The sequence below is a fragment of the Symphalangus syndactylus genome, chromosome 9 (assembly GCF_028878055.3).
Source record: "Symphalangus syndactylus isolate Jambi chromosome 9, NHGRI_mSymSyn1-v2.1_pri, whole genome shotgun sequence".
In the NCBI taxonomy this organism is placed as follows: Eukaryota; Metazoa; Chordata; class Mammalia; order Primates; family Hylobatidae; genus Symphalangus; species Symphalangus syndactylus.
The window spans coordinates 47,250,552-47,271,212 of NC_072431.2; the positions used below are offsets into that span (position 1 = coordinate 47,250,552).

Consider the following 20,661-nt stretch of genomic DNA (forward strand, 5'->3'; position numbering starts at 1 on the left):
ATAATATATGTGAACATTCTATGAGTTTTTCACAATAAAATACAATTATAATCAGAGATACTAATGATGTTATTTGATTTATTTGATCTTCATAAACTCCTAATTCTAATTGAGTGAAAAATAAATGCATGAAATCAAGTGAATGCTAATAAAAAGGAATATAAAATTAGGTACAATAGGTCTGAAATAAAAACCAATAACATTTACTATATCAGAATTAAAAGAACATCTAAAACTCTTTTGTTTTACTTTAGAAATATACTCAACATGGAACTTGAAGTAAAAATGAAGGCAGTCATATTAAAAATATTAATGATGATTAAAGGTAAAAGAGTCCATAAGGTAAGAGGTGAAGGGTGGAAAAAGTTAAATTCACTTGGAAATTACCAGTAGGTTTTTAATTTAAAAAATCTATTTTAATCAGTGTGAAATTAAAGTGGAAATGAATATCTTTATAATTATTTATTGAGGTTCACTTACAGGGCATAATTAAGAGACTAAAGCAATCAATAAGACTTAAGCCAGGCTCCTTTCTAGAGGTCCATACCACTTTAGTAGTAAACATAATTATTCCTGTACATCCACACTTGGACCATTTACACTAGACTCTTTCCCTCATCCAGCATATCTGTGGCCAGTGCCAGACAGTGAGCAACTTTACAGCATAGGTTGCCTTATCCATGTTTGTATGTGCAGAACTTAGCACAGTGCCCAACAGTTTGTATGCATGGAATACAAATAGAACAGTTTGTATGTTTGTTTTTGTATGGAATCAAACTTATTTCAATAGCCTAAACTAAATCACCTCCCATTTGTATGTGTTAGGAAAAAATGCATAACTCATCCCCAAATTAATTAAATGATCTAGAGTATTATTTGCATTATCAGGTAACTTTGCTACTAGTTGCTTATTCTATTAGGTAATGTATATGCATAGTTATACAGGGGTGATATGCTTGATGAGTTTCAAACTCAGCCATTTCCCAGGCAGTAGCCTCTAAGACCAGGGTCAAAACTTTAAAAGATTATAGCCAGATAAAGACAATTATATAAAGTGGATTTGTTACAATAAATATATTTTCCCCCTTTCCTCAAGACACAGATGCAGAGAAATATTTCTTCAATTTCAAGAATGATGACAAATGTCAAATGACCCTCAGCCTCAGATTCAGGAACATAATTAGAAGGAGTTGTGGAGATTGGGATAAGTTTTCATGCCATTTCTACATGGGCAGTTTCTACTAAACTCCACCTGATGGTGCCAGGTAAGAATCCTGGTCCATTGTAGCAAGATCTTTTGACTTATTAGTAGATGGAAATCCAGATTTTTATTTAAAATATCTCATTTTTGAAGTGTTGGTAACTTTTGAAAATGTAAAACACTATGTATGCCAAATAAAACACTTCTACAGAGAATATTTGGCACAAAACCTCCTAGTTTATGACCTCCAGTTTAAAAAGTACTATTTGTTGCACACATAATTGAAATATTCTTGAAAAGTCATATAATTTGATTATTTAATGTCCAGGAAAGTTTACTGATTAAAGGAAATTATGTATTACGGATTAAAGGAAATTATATATTACTGATTAAAGGAAAACATATATTCATAATTATGTATATTATTCCATAGTTATAATATGAAAATTAACAAGTATTCCACAAACTACATTTATTATGAAAATGAAAATATCAAAGCCCAGAAAAATAAGAATGACCATGTTAAGCTTTACTTTAGATGTAGTATAACTGATTTAGGTCACAAGTTCAACTTGGCTTTCAATGTAAGCAGATGCATGATTGTATTTCTCAATGATGGTAGCCAATTATGGTGACTACAAAGTTCTGTTATAACTGACATTTTAAATGAAGCATTCCACTAAGAAAACTAAAATTTCAGCTTCATTTTCATCACTTTAGCTATTCAAATTCTGTTAATCAAGTAGGAAAAAAATTGTCTTCAACATCTAGAATGATTTATCTGTTTGTATGAATGTGAGAAAAATGATCACATCTTCAAGCAATAGATTACAAGTAGAAGGAATGTTCACATTACAGCTATGCTGATGAAAATTACCTGCAGGCTGTTACAACTGAACCCATGAATTAATTAACCTTTTGCCACAAAAATCTAGAAACTTCAGCAAAGACTGAGGTTTCTCTGTCTCTCGCTTCAGCTTCGTCAGCATGTTAGAAAATAAAATGATGTGCAGTTACTGAAGCAAACAAAATATACTGATATCTTATCAGTTCTCATATTACTGCAATACAACCACATAAATTATGGTTAAAATATAGGAAGTTAGATGATTCATCTTTTGTTTTAGTTAATGAAATATGAGTAATAATGATTGATTTCTACATGGATCTTTATTTTATGAATGAGATCAATAATTTCTTACTGTGAATGTTGGCTACCTTTAGTTATCTTCCGTTTGACTCTACGAGAACGTAAATAAAGCATGTCTTTTGCCAATGTGTTTTTTTAAATGAGTATAAACATGCCTTCTTATAAACAGCATTTTCAAATGAATAAAAACATTATCTATATGTAAGTGTATTGGTCAAGCATTCTGATAGTTTTCACTTGGGATCTAAAGTTTAAAAATCAGCTAACACTAAATGAAAACAATTTGGGAAAATAGAATATTTAATAAATGATGGTAACATGAGCCACTATATTTTCCCAGTTTGTTAAAGGTAAGTATCAGTAAGACTTGGTGAATTTGAAGATTATACAAGACTTAAGACTACTAAGTTACATTTTAAATACTGACATGATAACTTACATGACTTTATACAAATGTTAGAAGTCACATTTTATTTTTCTCTTTGATGTAATAGATCTCCTTTAGAAGTTAACATCCCTAATATTTAATTGTTCAGTAACAAATACCTTTAGCCATTCTCTTCCATTAGCCAATTTTTAGAGTTTAATTTTAATTAATTCATTATATAATTAAGTAGGTGACAATAGATAAGTCATCCCTTCAGTAGGTTACCAGGCATTCTTGTTCCGATCATGGATTTTACATACAAGTAAGTCTTCACTTAATGTTGTTGCAACTTTAAGTGAAATTACAAACAAAATGTCCTCGAGTAACATCCTTTAGTTCAATGTCTTGCCATTATAAGATTGATGACGGTGTTTTTGTTATTTTGTTTAAAGTTGCAGTTTCCAAGAACCTGTTGACAATGCTAAGTGAGGACTTAAAGTGTATCGTTCTAGAATGTTAGGGTATTTCATGTTCCAAAGGAAGGATGATTTGCCAAATTCATCTTTAAAGAACTAAACTAGTGAATACTTCCCAAAGTATTTTTCAGGAAATCGATTTTTAGTTTCAGGTAAGAGGTCCACAATGTGTTTAAGTAGGAAGATGATACTTTTGTGTTAATAAAGTGGGTAATGCCTATACAGACAATTCGAGATGTATATGATATTTTTTATTACAAGTAAGTGCATATTTTACTTATCAGTATTTCAACTTAAGTAGTATTTGAAGTAATTTGGGACAATAAACCCTTCATAATTTTGAATACATTAATATTTTCCAAATGGACCTATGGAATCTATAAGGAAGATAACCTTTTAAAGGTGGTATATTTAGAATATTTACCAAAACATTTTTGGCTATTTCAGTTTTGAGAACATTTCTATTATAAACCATATACTTCAAGGTAAGACACACATTTACTTGAAGTGTCAAGGCTAGCACATTTCTGTCACATAGAAAATTCACAGTAAATATATTTTGAATATAAGAGTACATAAACTTTCAAAAGATATTTAGCATTTTCGCCAATACTTAAGTTTGTCTATACTAATTTAAATTAGATTTAATATTGTCACTGATCCTTATATGATTATGTAAAGGTCATAATGTATATGTATATTGAATAATAAGGATACGATTAAATAATTAAACATTAGAACAGAAATCTATAATATTCCTTAATTTTTAGGGGAATATACATAATCTTCAAGAGATATGATCTACCTACCTGACAGGTAATGTTCTGTCTCCTTTCCTCCTGTCCATTTCTCTTTGGGGAACAGGATACCAGCGGAAATTCAGTTTCCAGTTAAAACCCCCATAAGTCATGTCTGACCCAGCCATATATTCAAAAGTATCATCACTAATCACATCAATGATAGGGCAGACAACTGTTTTCCTGCAGAGAAATTAAAACCAATTTATAGACACATGATAATTAAAATGTTACATTATCTTCTTCAAACTGATTATAGCTGATATGATGAAATTTAATTATTTTGTTACTTTAATATGCCTTTAGCTTCATTTTATCCTATTAGTCCATGGAATTATTTCCTTTGACTACATATTCCTTACAGTTTACTTTATGCTATCTTTTGAAATCTAATCAAATACACTAATTGACCTTCAAGTTTATTTCCAAATGCATTCTAAGTACTAACTTAGCAAGATGAACAGGGTCTATTTTTTATAAAACCTCCACCCACAGCACGATTAGTAGAGCTGCCTTGAGATTATGCATCATTTTAGCTATAACCCATTGAAAAGCAATAGCATTCAGGGAAGGAAGAAGGGATGATGGCAAATTAGACCTGGTAGTTTGCATTTCAAATAGGGTACGTTAGTTTAGAGAGTTTTGAGAACATCTTCATGGAGAAAACACCTACTAGGAAAAACAAACAAAAATCAACAAACAGCAACAACAAAAATCATAATCTGTCAGTATAAGTAAATGTTTCCTATGAAAGATGATAGGGTCATGACAATTTCTGAGTAAAATATCCTCAAATTAAGAGTTTACATGTATAATCTAGATGATAGCTTAAGATAGGGAAAGATAAGCAACTTTAATCTCTGGTGTTTTATGTATGTATGTATGTATGTATGTATTTATTTATTTATTTATTTTGACAGAGCCTTGCCCTGTCACCCAGGCTGGAGTGCAGTGGGGAGATCTTAGATCAGTGCAAACTCTGCCTCCCAAGTTCAAGCGATTCTCCTGCCTCAGCCTCCCAACGCTCCTGCCATCATACCTGGCTAATTTTTGTATTTTTAGCAGAGACGGAGTTTCACCACGTTGGCCAGGTTGGTCTCGAACTCCTGACCTCAGGTGATTTGCCTGCGTTGGCCTCCCAAATGCTGGGGATTATAGGTGTGAGCCACTGCACCTGGCCTATCCCATTTTTCTTTTTTTTTTTATTTTTTTATTTTTATTATTTTTTTATTTTTTTTATTATTTTTTTTTTATTATACTTTAGGGTTTTAGGGTACATGTGCACAATGTGCAGGTTTGTTACATATGTATCCATGTGCCATGTTGATTTCCTGCACCCATTAACTCGTCATTTAGCATTAGGTGTATCTCCTAATGCTGTCCCTCCCCCCTCCCCCCACCCCACAACAGTCCCCGGAGCGTGATGTTCCCCTTCCTGTGTCCATGAGTTCTCATTGTTCAATTCCCACCTATGAGTGAGAACATGTGGTGTTTGGTTTTTTGTCCTTGCAATAGTTTACTGAGAATGATGTTTTCCAGTTTCATCCATGTCCCTACAAAGGACACGAACTCATCATTTTTTATGGCTGCATAGTATTCCATGGTGTATATGTGCCACATTTTCTTAATCCAGTCTATCATTGTTGGACATTTGGGTTGGTTCCAACTCTTTGCTATTGTGAATAGTGCCGCAATAAACATATTTGTGCATGTGTCTTTATAGCAGCATGATTTATAGTCCTTTGGGTATATACCCAGTAATGGGATGGCTGGGTCAAATGGTATTTCTAGTTCTAGATCCCTGAGGAATCGCCACACTGACTTCCACAATGGTTGAACTAGTTTACAGTCCCACCAACAGTGTAAAAGTGTTCCTATTTCTCCACATCCTCTCCAGCACCTGTTGTTTCCTGATTTTTTAATGATGGCCATTCTAACTGGTGTGAGATGGTATCTCACTGTGGTTTTGATTTGCATTTCTCTGATGGCCAGTGATGAGGAGCATTTCTTCATGTGTTTTTTGGCTGCATAAATGTCTTCTTTGGCAACAAAAGCCAAAATCGACAAATGGGATCTCATTAAACTAAAGAGCTTCTGCACAGCAAAAGAAACTATCATCAGAGTGAACAGGCAACCTACACAATGGGAGAAAATTTTTGCAACCTACTCATCTGACAAAGGGCTAATATCCAGAATCTACAATGAACTCAAACAAATTTACAAGAAAAAAACAAACAACCCCATTTTTCTTAAAGTAAGAGCCAAAAGGCTGGTGTTCTTAATGGTAGCTTTCTATGGTAGAAAATTTCATTTGGGAAAATCATTAGGTACACTTTTAATCCATGTTGTGCCTTCTCTAATTCTTGATCTAATGCCTGTTCATTTATTTTATTATGGGACCAATCTTCTGTGATTTCCACAAGTAAATGTTCAGGCCTACTCAAATTGTATTGGTTGTAGCTAATTCTGAAGACCAGAGTTGGTTTTTCATATTTGGTAGAAGGTAAATATACAAATAAGCTTCTGAATCATCTCTAGATATGAAAAGCACATAAATGTCCATTATTTATACTTGTTTTGTAACACCAGTTTCACCAATACTTATTTTCAATTGAAGTCTTATATTCCACACAACTGACCAGAGCCTCAACTTATCTGCAATCAACAAGACTCCTCTAGCCTTGGAAAAGCTTCTTGGTGACTCTGGACCCCAGAAAAATCAATATTTTTCTCACTTCCTTTATTAGATTTAACGATTTAACTTGTGAGGAGAAGAAATTAGGTCTAAAAATCTTGAACAGACTATCTATTTAGGGTAGTTTTAAAGTTTATAATCAGGACAAGACAATAGGGTTAATCATACGCAAATACAGTGTAATTATGTTGTTAGATAAAAAAAAATAGCCTATGTATGACCGTATTGAAACATTAAAAACTCATTCAGTTGAATTTCTGAAACACATGTGGAGAAAAAAAACATAATATACCAAAATTTGCCAGCAAATTCATTTTTAAGTTCATTTTACTTTGCCAGTCTTACTATCCTGTGGGTACTGTACAATACACAGAGTGGAAAAATGTTATTAGCCATGTACAACACTCTATGGACTAAAAGGTTCCTACTGCTTTCTTCAACTGCTGTGCTTCATTTTACTGACAGCTTCCATCCATCTTCCTGGCAAGTACCAAATCCTGCTGTTTAAGTGATGTGGCTGAACTAGCTCAGACTAAGTAGCTCCTATCTTGAGTGTCTAATTAAAAATGTCAATTCTAGGAGGACTTTTCTACTATAGACGAAATGACTATGCAAGTATGGTGTTATGTAATGTCTTGTTATTGTATCAGATAGCATTCAATGTTAGTTATCTTCATTAGGTGTTTAGAAATTATACTCTCTTATCACCAGTGTTTATAAATATTTGCAAAAAAACGCTTGTACTTCATCAACAACAGAAGGAATTGCAGGTATGTATAAGGATTCTTAATTTCTATAAGTGTTATTTATTCAATTTTCCAGATTTCAAAATGTGTATGTAGAAGGTGACAATATTGTTGACATAATTAAACATATTCTTATAGCTGTGCTCTTATGTTTCTTTTTTTAGTTATAATTTTTTCAGTGCTGTGTGTGTGCATGTGTGTGTGTGCATTTTTAAGACGTTCCAGGTGAATTTGAACTAGACTGACTAAGGGTGCTAGTGTAGTTTACAGAACACTAGCAGAGAACTGGAAAGAGCTGAATAATTGTTCCCAGCACTTCCAATGACAGGAGCAAGTTAGATGTAGCTTCTTTCTTCCTCCCCATTATGAGTTATAGGTAAGAATATCTACAGTACCTGCCTCACAGGGTGGTTGTGAGAACACAAAAAGGTGCTTTGAAAATGTGCTTTATAACACAATCATACTATTTTAGATTATATTTATTTCCTTCACCTAAAAAGTAATTTAACACATTTTTATTATTTGAATTGTTTCACTATTTCTTAATCAACTATGTCCAGCATGAATACGGCAGTCTTATTTGTCAAGCAAGTGGGAAAACTTGCTTTTAAGAAAAGCTATAAAATAAACCTTCTAAAAATAGCAACTTGGAAGAGAAATTCTGATGGATATCTGGAACTGTCCTAAGAGGTTCAGTCATAACCCAGGCAGACATAACACATAAATTCTTACCTGTCTTCCTTTATTCTTGCCAGCAAAGGCTCCAGCCATCCTAACGTGCATTCACAGTGTGCATCAAGAAAAGTTATAACCTGCCCTTTTGAAGCAGCTGCTCCTCGAAGACGCGCACGTATTAACCCAGAGCGTTCTTCCATCCTAATAATTTTTACTGGCACTTCTAAATTTTTCACATAATTCTCTAATGTCAACTTGAGAAAATCTGTAACATGTATAAGAATTTATATAAGAAAAATTTTTGAAACTGTTTTAAGAAATAGCAGAGATACTACCAAGATGGAAATTCAACACACAGAAATGGTGGCCAATTCCTATCAGTATTTATTGCCTTAGATATAAAATAATAGAGAATTTGATAGGCTGTGGCAGGGCTAGTAAAATTATAATGCAAATATAGATAATTACCTAGTTATCTTTTTGGGCATAATAAAGCTTTCTAATACAAAAAAAAAAACCAAAAAAAAAAAAAACCAGTTTGTACCTCTTTCACTGGCATCATCTACCAAGATGACCTCAGAGAGTAGATAGTGTGGGGAACGATTTATCACACTGTAAACAGTTCTAAGGAGAGTGCTCCAAGCTTCATTATGAAACACAATGACTACACTTGTGTTTGGAAGTTCATCAGGGTAGACTTTTGTCTTACATCTGAAAAAGAGAAAAGAAGAGGGATCTTAATAAATGCATTTTTTATCCTGATTATTATAAAAATAAATATCCATAATAACACAACCTCAGATTTGAAAGCCCCTTACTAAGGAAATGTTTTATGAATATCTAAAATCATTTCCCTTTTATAAGTGCTGTGAGTAATCAGTTGGCATTCTGAAAATTAAATATGCATAATTACTAATATTTTTATTTTAACTCCTGCAGGGAACGAAGCAGCATGATTTCTACAAGTCTAAGAAAAACCTAAGAAATATAAAATAACATTCGGAAACTGGTAAAACAGGTACAAATGAGTTCATTTAGTGAATATAATTTTATTCTTTGTTAATAAAAATGTATAGCTCAAGAAGTCATAGGAACATAAACAGACACGGACGGGTCCAAGGAGTTTTGAAGTATGTAAAACAGATTTTTCTAGATTTTTCTGTTCTAAATCTAGTCATGTATGCTTTTAATTCCATTTGAGGATGCTATAAACAATGTCTACTTCCAAGGAAAGATTTAGGTTTCCTTTAGATTCAGAATCTACTAAATGCATGCTGGCCTCTAAAATTTCCTTATGTTTTGGAGATCAGGAAAGGGAATGGACTACCAGCATTTCTCAAACTGTAATGTGCACAGTCATTGATACGGAAGTGCTGGGAAGGTAAGAGCGTGGTCCCTTTAAATGGCAGGGAAGAAGGTAAGGGAAGTGCTGGGTAGAGGAGGACGTGGTCCCTGGCTAGGGCTCCACCCCCACAAACCCTGGGTGAGGACAGGCATTTCCTGCCCAAATGTTGCATTTCCCAAGACCACCCTGGCCCACCATCCTGTGCCTCTAACCACACCCCCTCCACCACCCCGACTCTAGAAGGCTGACACACAAGCTGCTGGACGTCCAGAAGAGCAGATCTGCCCAAGACACAGACACCTGGATGAAACAGACAGCTGGATGTGGAGAGGAGCACGTCAGCGGAGGAAGGCACGGGCGGCTGGACAGGGAGAGGGATGCACCAGCAGGCACCGGCAAGCCAGCAAGCCATTGACCAGTGGGAAGAGGCGGAATTTGGCTGGGGCAGTCAGAGGAGACAGCCCAGGCCGCTGAGGTGCCGGACTCCAGGGGAAAACCTTTCCACTCCATCTCCTTTCTGGCTTCCCCCATCTGCTGAGAGCTACCTCCACTCAATAAAACCTTGCACTCACTCTCCAAGCCCAAGTGTGATGTGACTCTTCCGGTACACCAAGGCAAGAACCCCGGATACAGAAAGTCCTCTGTCCTTGTGACAAGGTAGTGACAAGGTAGAGGGTCTAATTGAGCTGGTTAACACAAGCTGCCTATGGACGGCAAAATTAAAAGAGCACACGGTAGCACGCTCCCACTAGGGCCCTAAACACTGTTGTGGGGTCGGAGCCCCACAACCTACCCGTCCGTCCATATACTGCCCTAGAGATTTGAGCAGAGGGGCACTGAAGAAGCAAGCCACAGCCCCATCACACGCCGTGTGAGGGGGACAAGGCAACTTTTCCCATTTCAGCATCACCTGGAGATTTATTCAAATGCAGATTCTAATTCACTAGGTCTAGGGTGAAGTTTCTGCATTTCTGAAAAGCTCCCAGATGATTTAGAGGCTACTGGTCCCTGGAGCACACTGATTAGTAAGGGGCTACACCATAATTATTACTACTTTTAGAATTTAATATTTTGAAAAATGTTTTTGACTTTGCTTATAAATCCAAAGATGTCCAGATTTTTCTTTTCAAGCAATCAATCAAGGTACACTTGGATCAATGATATGTGTAGTGCTGTAGGTGGTGATCCCAAATTTAACAGGCAGATGTTTGTTGCTCCCATCAACTTGTCAACATTCAGGCATTTCTGTCATGTCATTTTAAGTCAACGTGATTACAGATTATAAAAAAATGCCAAAAGATTTCTGGAGCAGAAACAGAAGTTTATTCACCTGAGGTTATTTTTTCATGTAAAATATTCTGAAGAGCTAGATAATTAGTACCATGATATAAACTGAACCAGATACCTCTTGCTACTTATGAATGGCTTAATGCATGACACATACAGCATTGTTGAAATTAGTTTCCTTCACAAGGGAGTGAAAAAAATACAATAAAATGTGGAAGATGAAGGCATATAATAAATACTTGATTGTGTGCCAGTTAAGGTCTTCATTATTTTTTAAAACTGTCTAAAAGATCACCTATTCAATAAAGTCTTCTGCAATATAGCCAGCTAAAAATGTCCATTTACCTCAATTACAACATTTTCCAGCATACATTTATTTGAAAAATATTTATTAAGAATCTATAATACAAAAGATACTCTGTATATAAGAAAATAAAAATGTAAGGCATGGGAACAGTAGTTGGATTTATTGTCATCTCTTTCTGGTGGCAAGATTCAAAAGATTTCTATGAACTTCATCATTTGACTTGTATCTCCAAGTAGCTCATCACTAAATCAACTTAGAAAGTCATCTTGGTAAATGAGAGAGGGTTTTCTCTACCATTTTCCTCAAATTTCCATTCTTCTGCCTCATTAAAAAACCTATTCACTTTCAGCACGCAAAGCCAAGAGTAAGGTAAAGATCATCATCCTCCTCAAAGAAGTATAGCTAGAAAAACAGGCTGAAAGCAGTCCAACAGCCAACAACTAGTGGCTTCACTCAAGGATTACAGTCAATAAAGTCTACTCAGCATCATTTTTTAAAAAAGATTTTTTCAATCAGCATTTTTTGTATGTTACACTAAATGCCAACAATTAAATAAATGATTTAAAATGTCAAACTAAAAGCAGATATTTCGATGCACCACCTTAAAGTATTTCTATCAAGCTTTACTTTGTGATTAAAAAAATCCACTCACAAATGCTACATTGGTATTCATTTTATGTGTCAAAATTATAATGAATTAGTTTACTGTTAATGTAGCTATCATGTTTACTTAGAGAAAACTTCCACTGTCATTATTTAATGTAGCATAAAAATAAAATAGGGCTAATATTTTAATTAATTCTTCCTCTTCTTCCTGTGTAAACAGTCATTCATCAAAGGGTAAAAAGTTTCAGTTATGGGGGATGAATAAGTTCTGGAGATCTAATGCACAGCATGGTGACTATAATTAATAATACTGTATTGTATACTGTAGTGGAAACATACTAAGAGAATTGATCTTAAGAGTTCTCACCACATAAAAAAAATCATAAAGATTTGAGGTGGCAGACATGTTAACTTGATCATTTCACAATGTTTATGTGTATCAAAACGTCAAGTTGTATACCTTAAGTATATATAACTTAGTTGTCAAATATACCTCAATAAAGCTGAATAAAGTCATCCAGCAAAGAAGACTCCTGTACTATTAAAGTGATACAAATTAGTTCTTTTCTATGTCAGTTTATCCAGTTATCTTAAATGCATAGATTTATATAAGCAAGAGTTATTATTTTCATTATTTCTGATGAATTTGCAGTACAATGAACTGGTATTATTGTCTGTATTTTACCAAAGTTAATGTTCCATCTATGGGAAGATATGATTTTATCTACTGTTACGAAAGAAAAAAATGTGGTCAAATTATAGCACAATGCTTTCTTATCACTAGAGTCTATTTAATACTTAAATAGAGCTTACAGAAAAAGCTTTTAAATGAATTTGGACTTAGATTTCTATCAATATTGTTATGCTTGACTTATGAATCAGTCACATCATTTTCCTGTGGATTTGAAGTTTCTTCCATGTATTTAAGCTTTCTCTGCCTTTAAATAGTATTGCTTATCATATGAGGGGCAAACATTTAGCATATAACTCAAATCTAAAACAGTATCAACCTCTTGTGATATCTTCCTTGGTACTATAAAGTCCTGCTTTTTAAAGTTTAAGGTGCAAATGAATTATGTGCGGATCTTGTTAAAATGCAGATTCTGATTCAATAGATCTGGTATGAACACATGATTCTACATTTATAATACCATCCTTGGTGGTGCCAACACTCCTGGTCTTTGGTTGACATAAGAAAAAAGCCATATAAATCAGTCAGCTGTTGATTAACAGGCAAATGTAGGATTGTAATGATGCCTCCAATAACAAATCTTTGTTTATGAAATTTAATTCTTGCTGTTCTTTCATATCTTGTTCTTTTCAGACAATAACTTTTTGTTCTAATATTGAACAATAATGTAATATTTTTGAAAAAATAGTGAATGACAATTAATACACGCAGTACAAAGAGTACACATAATTTAGTTGAAGCAATGGCTATATGAACAGCTATGACCATGTTTGAAAAACTCATGCTAATTTCAGACACATAAAATGAAAAAACTGCACATCTTAACACATGTGAATACAATAATTTCTTTTGTTTAGACAAGAAAATGCATTTAAAGTTTTGTGTAGTTAAAAAACCTTTATACTATATATTATAAATAATATCTAATATGTTATATATAATATTACATATATATATATATAGAGAGAGAGCTGGCAGGGTTTTTAACTCACTGATATTTCCAGAAACAATTCAAAACAAATAAGAACAACAACATGAACATGGAACAAATGATGGAAGTGGGGATAAGTACTTAAAATAAAACAAATAGATAGAACTTGGCTAATAATCTATTCTCCTTGATACAAGACAATTTGTTCTTTGTGATAGGAAAAGGATAATTTCACCACTTTTCACCTCAGTTTTTATATCTTTTACATAATAAGATTAAGGTAGGCAATCTCAAAGGTCTCATCTGAAATGTATGGTAGACATTCCTTGGTATACATTGCAGAGTAAAGCTCATAATCTCCACATGGTGGAACTGGAAAGGACTTTCAAAGTTGCCTAATTCAAAGTTTCATTTCACAGAATACAAGTCTCAAGCTAGATAGCTCTTTCAGTACTATAACAAAGTAATAATAATAATGCAACAAAAATAATTTATTTATTTAGAAATCATTAGAATAACTAATGATTTCTGCCTGAGATTCTTTTATATGCTATATCAAAAGTTTTAAATGACATTAATTGTAAAAAAAATTAATTGAAAAAATTAGAAACAAAGCATATTAAAATGTGCCTTAATCTTGCATTCAAATATATATATCGTTATATCAGATAGGAAAATACCAATTTCCCTAGGATCACTTCATTAAAACTAAGCATAGAATGTCAGCTTTAATTGAAATTATGTACATTTAGACCAAGTAACTCTTTTAGCAACATGTCTTATGAAGTTATTATTTGTTTTCTTTTATGTAAATATCTAAATGGGATTAGCAAAATTGACATTATTGTGGAGCACAATGTATATGTAATTAACTTTGAGAGTAAAAGTGGCAGATGGTAATAGCAATTTTCATCAATTTGAAAGGAATATTTGATGTCCAAATCAAGAGCCTGAAATCTGGTATTCCAGTGAAATCATAAGCTTTATCATGGCAACAGTTAACACTACATTGACATGCTGAATTTGTAACACTTGCAAGGAAGTTAAAGTTTATTTTTTTAATTCTATAATAATATATCTGTGGCTCTTAATCTTGGCTGGACATTGGAATTATCTCATGAGCTCAAAAAACTATAGGTGTGAGAGTTTCTGTCACAGAGATTCTGATTAAAGTGTCTGAGTGTGTCTACAGGTGAAAATGTTTTTAAAAAATCTTTGGAAGTTCAAATGTGTAGCCAAAGTTGAGAATGGTTACTCAAGTACTTTACTATAAAGATAGACTTTTTGAAATATGTAAAACCTTTAGGCTTATGCCAACATTTTAAAATACGATGCATGAGGTTAACATCTCTTTTTGTGTTTAGATCGTATAAAAGTAAGAAGATTACTTTTATGTCATATAAAAGCAAGAAGACAATATTTACTGTCACGAAAGTAGGGAAAGTCAGAAAGTCTTCTCCACTTCTTTTACAATCTCTTCTGTCATCTGGATGTACACTAATGCTGTTCTAATGGTCTATTAGCTGTTGATTTATAAATATATAAAAAATAAATCCAGCTGATCTACTTTGGAGAGAATATGGAGGCAGAATCATATTTCCAATGTCTGTAACATGGCAATACAGTGAAATAGTATTCCTATTTATCACTTTTTCCCTAGGCTATGCACACATTATGGAAACATAAACTGTTACAATTTGATTTTATCCTTTCAAAACCATATTGATGTTTTCAGATAAGCTACTGAACACAACATGCCACATCAGAGAAATAAAAATTGACTATAAGATGAGAGTGTGAAATCACAAAGGATCCATGATTACACAGTGATTTAGTTAGACACAATCCATTCAGGACTCCAAACAAAGGCTGTCAACACTGCAGTTTGCATGACTTGTTGGATTGCTGCTCATTGAGTCAGTGGTTGCCTTTTACTGCCTCAGTCAATGAAGATTAATAACAGTAATTAAAATAAAGACTTGCAGTGCAACTCCTCTATATATTTTAAGAGCTATGAGAATTGCAGAATTATGTGTGGTTCTATGTTTCCCAATCATTAACATTCATATTCACAGAGAGAAATTTCATCATTCTCCCATGCATCCATGCAAATAAAACTTGGGCAACCAAAAAGTGGTTCTTTCACAATAATTGAGCAGCTTGGGGCCTGAAGTAAAATGAAGCACTATATTTTGCATGGGTTTCTATGTGTTGGTTTATATTTACAATGTGTTAAATCTTCCAAAAGTAAGTTCCTATGTCATAATTACTTGGGTAATTCAAATTTTAAAAAAATCAGATTGGTATTCATCTGCTCCAAATATCTCTATTTTAAAATCCAGGGAGATGCTGTACTCATCTTTGGTGTATTTGCTATCAGATCAATTCTTTGCTTCTTCTGTTTTCTTCTGATTATTGGTGGGGATGAGGTGAGAGGGTCATTGGGCAGGATGTACTTCCAACGCTCCCATACTTCTTGGCTTCCACTGGAAATATGTTGTAGGAATCTCAGATGGGAGATAGCGGTGCTGGACAAAATAGGAACAGGAAGCCAAGGAATTTCTCTACTCTTCCCTAATTCCATATTAGCATACACAGCCCCCTTCCCTGGCCTTGTACCTTGTATATGCCTTAATCTTTTACTTTTTTATACTCTTTCACAATAAATCTATCAAATCCAATAGACTAGGGGTTTCTTAAAAAGTAGAACAGAAGGAAGGTTTGCCTTATTTATCTCTGCCTCTCCAGAATCTAGCATTCTGCATGTTACAAAAATATTGTTAATAAGGGGTTGAATGGATGAAAGGTTCACAATGAGGAGTCATATTGTATGAATTATCTGATCGACTCCCCAATCATATCTCTGCATTATTACAAGATGAAATAGAGGTGTAGAAATATCTTTCTAAAAACATTTTTTTCATATCTTCAATTGATTTTGTTTTTCTAAAACCAAAAATGAGCAAAAGACAGAGAAGGGAAAGGGAAAGAGTATATGAAAATGAGTTTGCAAGTCATCCAATTATAACACATTCCCCTCAAACCTCAGTAACATAATTACTATTTGGACATATTGGAACAAGATCTGTGTCTGGAAAACCTGTAGTTGCCTCCCCATTCTGCCATTTAAAATCTGTGACTAAACTCTCTAAGCTTCAGTTTTGTCATCACCTAAATTAGAGTAAAACTGCTCTGATATCTACATTGCAGAAGTTTGGAGGAGAACATATGAAATTATAATGGAATGATATGAATGTAATTTATTATTATAATACTCTTATAATATGAAGCACTGTACAGAATATTATAGATAAGGTCTCTAAAATTATTTGGGTCAGCTATGCTGCTGGTAGGACTCTGATCATTGACACAGTTCTAATATCTTGTATTTTATCTTTAATTTCTGTGGTCAAACTTTCATTTTATATTCATTATTTCCCCCAAAATTTCAGTAATAGATCTGGTTACTAGACCATCTAGGCTTGAGGGAAGCTTTATCTGTTTGTCCAGTGTAGCAGGATGGAGTAAGGGTCCTGCCTCTTTCCCTTTCAGCTCTTTTAAATCATGTGTAGCTCCTAATCCTAAATTTATCTGGCCCGCTGGTAGATCTTCCAGCTTACTTACCTTAATATCTGTTTAATATTTTCAACTGGAAGAACCCAGAGGATTATGCTTTGCCTGCTTGCTTAGATCTCTGCTTCTTGCCTGCTCCTGACCATCCATGAGCTATCTGCCATCTTGCACCCCCTCCTACTAAGCACAACTGGGACCATCCCTGACCACTTTCTCCACCCTATTGTTCTGTCTGGTTACCAAATTTTGCATCTTGCCAGAGTTAGGCTAGGTCTCCCATCTATCAAGCCCTGATTTAAGAAACATCGTAACAGAAGAGGCAGTTATAAATGGCTAACATTTATGGATATGTTAATTATATAGCAGGTATTGTGCTGTGTGTTTCATATGGATCACGTCATTTGTTCAGAACTGAGACTTCCAGCAACCACACAGATTACCTATCAGAACTATGATAAAACTTAAAAGTCATAAATAACTTCGTTTCATGCATCAAGAACTACTGGGAAATAAATTTATTCAAACAATAAACTGTTCAAATAGCCCCATTCTCAGGAGGGTAAGTTGCTCACATGGGTAAACAGCCTGCTTCATAGGACTATTATATATTGCCTAACTAGATAAACTGGTTGCTTATCAATTAACCTCCAGAACTTCGTTATTATGTCTACCCATCCCAAACTATTATGTTACATACTTCACACCATACATTAAAAGACCTTCCTTAAACTACTTAAGTCCAGATTCCCAATGTCTACAAATATCCACCTTGGCCTCTCCTTTCTATGACTACTAAGACATCTGTTAAGGTGGTGATCAGGAAATAAACTCAGTTTCCTTCTTCATCAGGTTATTCTGGTGGTCTTTTGTGGGGTTACAGAAAAGATAATCCTTACAATATTCCTTATGAACCAATTGTACTTTTTTCTTTTTCTTTTTTCTTTTCTTTTTTTTTTTTTTGAGACAGGGTCACTCTGTCACCCAGGCTGCAGTGCAGTGGCACGATATTGATTCACTGCCACCTCCGCCTCCTGGGCTCAAGCATCCTTCTACTCAGCCACCTAAGTAGCTGGGACTATAGGTACATGCCACCACTCCCGACTTATTTTTGTATTGTTTTTTTGTAGAGACAAACTCTCACAATGTTGCCCAGGCTTGTCTCAAACTCCTAAGCTCAAGCAATCTGCCCACCTCGGCTTCCCAAAATGCTAGTATTACAGGCCTGAGCCACTGTACCCAACCTAATTATACTATTGCTCCCACTTGATAAATAAAGAACCTGATGTTCCAATCAGTTAAGTAACTTGCTTTTATGTAGTGGAGCTGGGTTTCAAACCCATGCAGTCTGATTTCAAAAGTTATTTCCTGATGGGATAAAGTATTTTACTAGTTCAGATAGTGTTTCTAGTAACAATGGTAGTTACATCACCATCTTAACTAAGCCACATGGTAAATAAAGATGGTACGTTATTTTTGTTGCAGTACACTTTAATTGAAATAAATAGGACTTAGATATAAAGAAGTCTACAGCGATTATTAGAGTGATGATAATTTTAAAGTCTAAAGCAGTAACTGTCCATCAAGGCTTGGTGCCTTAAAAACAGTGAAGGTTAACAAATGGGAACAAACTTATGGACACTATGAGAGAAGCAGAACAGAGCAGAACATTGACAGGATCAATACTATTAACTTTAGAGGCTGTAAATGTGCTACTACATATTTACTAGTTGTATTTTCATATCACAAAATATATTTAATAAGAGCTTGAATGAGTGAAAGCTTCACAATGATGTAGACATTGCATGAATTATTAGATCAACTCACCAGTCACATTTCAGCATTGTTATAGTTGGAATGTTATCTGAGATGATCCAGGGCAGCATAGGCCTAGGGTTAGACCGGGCTTCTCTCTCTCTTTGGTTTTAACTCTCTGTGCTTCAGTTTCTTTGGTTGTAAAATGGGAATAATAATATCTACCTCGCAGAGTTGTGAGACAAGAGGCAGTAAATGTAAAGTAGGCCAGTGCCTAGAATGTAGTATAACATATATGTAAATTTATTACATGGTGCTTTTTTATGTATATAGCCATAATTTTCTTATTCGAATTTTTAAAAATCTACACAAAAATAAAACCAAACAAAATAGGTTAGATATTAGGTTAGTGCAAACGTAATCGCAGTTTTTGCACCAACCTAATAGCATATGGCTCAGTGAATTCAACACTATTGGTGAAGAAAGACATTTTATCTTCCACTGCACCTTGTGGTTTTTACTAAAATTGTAGAAATAGAACTTCGAAAGGAAGAGTCAAATAGTCACCCCTTATAGACTTGTTTTGAAAAGTATTTTGGTGCTAATTGAAGTTCTTTAAAATAATAAAACTTCTTTATCATTTTTGAATAAATTAAGTGCCTCACCAGAGTAGTAATGAAAGAGCAACCCAAAATAAAAACAAAACAAAACAAAATCCATCTATAAGAGCAACATCATCAATAGAAACATGAGTTCTTCTAAGGTGAGTGCTTTGAAGAGGCCCCCATGTCTTTAAATCATAAGCACAGATAGGTTATTTAAGAAAGTAAACACATTATTATTTTAACAACTAGCACTGGCAACCCACTTATGAAAGAAATTGCCTTTGACAGGAAGAATTACTTTTAAGGAGGTATGTATTGCCAGGAAACTGAGGAAATAGTTGCTTTGAATGAGATAAGGGGAATATTTTCTTTATTCCAGGAGGGTAGGGGCTTAAGGTGGGGAAAACTAAAGAAAGGAGTAAAAAGAGACTATGATGAGGAAAGGAGCAAGTCAAATGATGTGAAGCTAAAAAGGCCAGTGAGCTCCTCAGTGGTGGTGTGAAAGCTGGAGGAAATCTAAAAATGAGTTGTGTCTAAAGTTCAGGTTTCTTAATGATGGCCATTCTAACTGGTGTGAGATGGTATCTCATTGTGGTTTTGATTTGCATTTCTCTGATGGCCAGTGATGATGAGCATTTTTTCATGTGTTTTAGGTGCTGGAGAGGATGTGGAGAAATAGGAACACTTTTACACTGCTAGTGGGACTGTAAACTAGTTCAACCATTGTGGAAGTCAGTGTGGTGATTCCTCAGGGATCTACAACTAGAAATACCATTTGACCCAGCCATCCCATTACTGGGTATATACCGAAAGGACTATAAATCATGCTGCTATAAAGATACATGCACACGTATGTTTACTGCGGCACTATTCACAATAGCAAAGACTTGGAACCAACCCAAATGTCCAACAACAATAGACTGGATTAAGAAAATGTGGCACATATACACCATGGAATACTATGCAGCCATAAAAAATGATGAGCTCATGTCCTTTGTAGGGACATGGATGAAACTGGAAAACATCATTCTCAGTAAACTATCACAAGGACAAAAAACCAAACACCGCATGTTCTCACTCATAGGTGGGAATTGAACAATGAGAACTCATGGACACAGGAAGGGGAACATCACACTCCGGGGACTGTTGTGGGGTAGGGGGAGGGGGGAGGGACAGCATTAGGGGATATACCTAATGCTAAATGATGAGTTAATGGGTGCAGCAAACCAACATGGCACATGGATACATATGTAACAAACCTGCACATTGTGCACATGTACCCTAAAACCTAAAGTATAATAATAAAATAAAATAAAGTAAAAAAAAAAATAAAGTTCAGGTTTCACTACAATTTTGCAATACAAGCCCACCTCCTCTCTTATTGTCCACTAAATTTAGCCTATTAATAAATGCATTATATTAGTAATGTCATGGCAATGTCATTAATGTGAGAAAAA

General features: G+C 34.4%; 1 protein-coding gene and 1 long non-coding RNA gene across 14 annotated transcripts in view; one reads left to right on the forward strand and one right to left on the reverse strand.

Annotated features, from left to right (window-relative positions):
- Nucleotides 1-20,661, reverse strand: part of GALNT13 (polypeptide N-acetylgalactosaminyltransferase 13) — a 613,915-nt gene that overhangs the window by 226,110 nt on the left and 367,144 nt on the right. For all 13 annotated transcript variants that reach the window (XR_010122466.1, XM_055292091.2, XM_063646025.1 and 10 more), the window contains exons 5-7: nucleotides 8,652-8,818; nucleotides 8,165-8,372; nucleotides 4,004-4,174 (exon numbers count right to left, since the gene is read on the reverse strand). Coding sequence is in view for 12 of the 13 variants with exons in the window: in XM_055292091.2 (XP_055148066.1) it covers nucleotides 4,004-4,174; nucleotides 8,165-8,372; nucleotides 8,652-8,818 (546 nt within the window). In the remaining variant the exon portion in view is untranslated. The remainder of the gene's footprint in view (nucleotides 1-4,003; nucleotides 4,175-8,164; nucleotides 8,373-8,651; nucleotides 8,819-20,661) is intronic.
- Nucleotides 3,179-7,147, forward strand: LOC134737498 (uncharacterized). The gene is made up of 3 exons (XR_010122470.1): nucleotides 3,179-3,346; nucleotides 3,965-4,010; nucleotides 6,609-7,147. It is a non-coding gene; the product is annotated as an uncharacterized lncRNA (long non-coding RNA).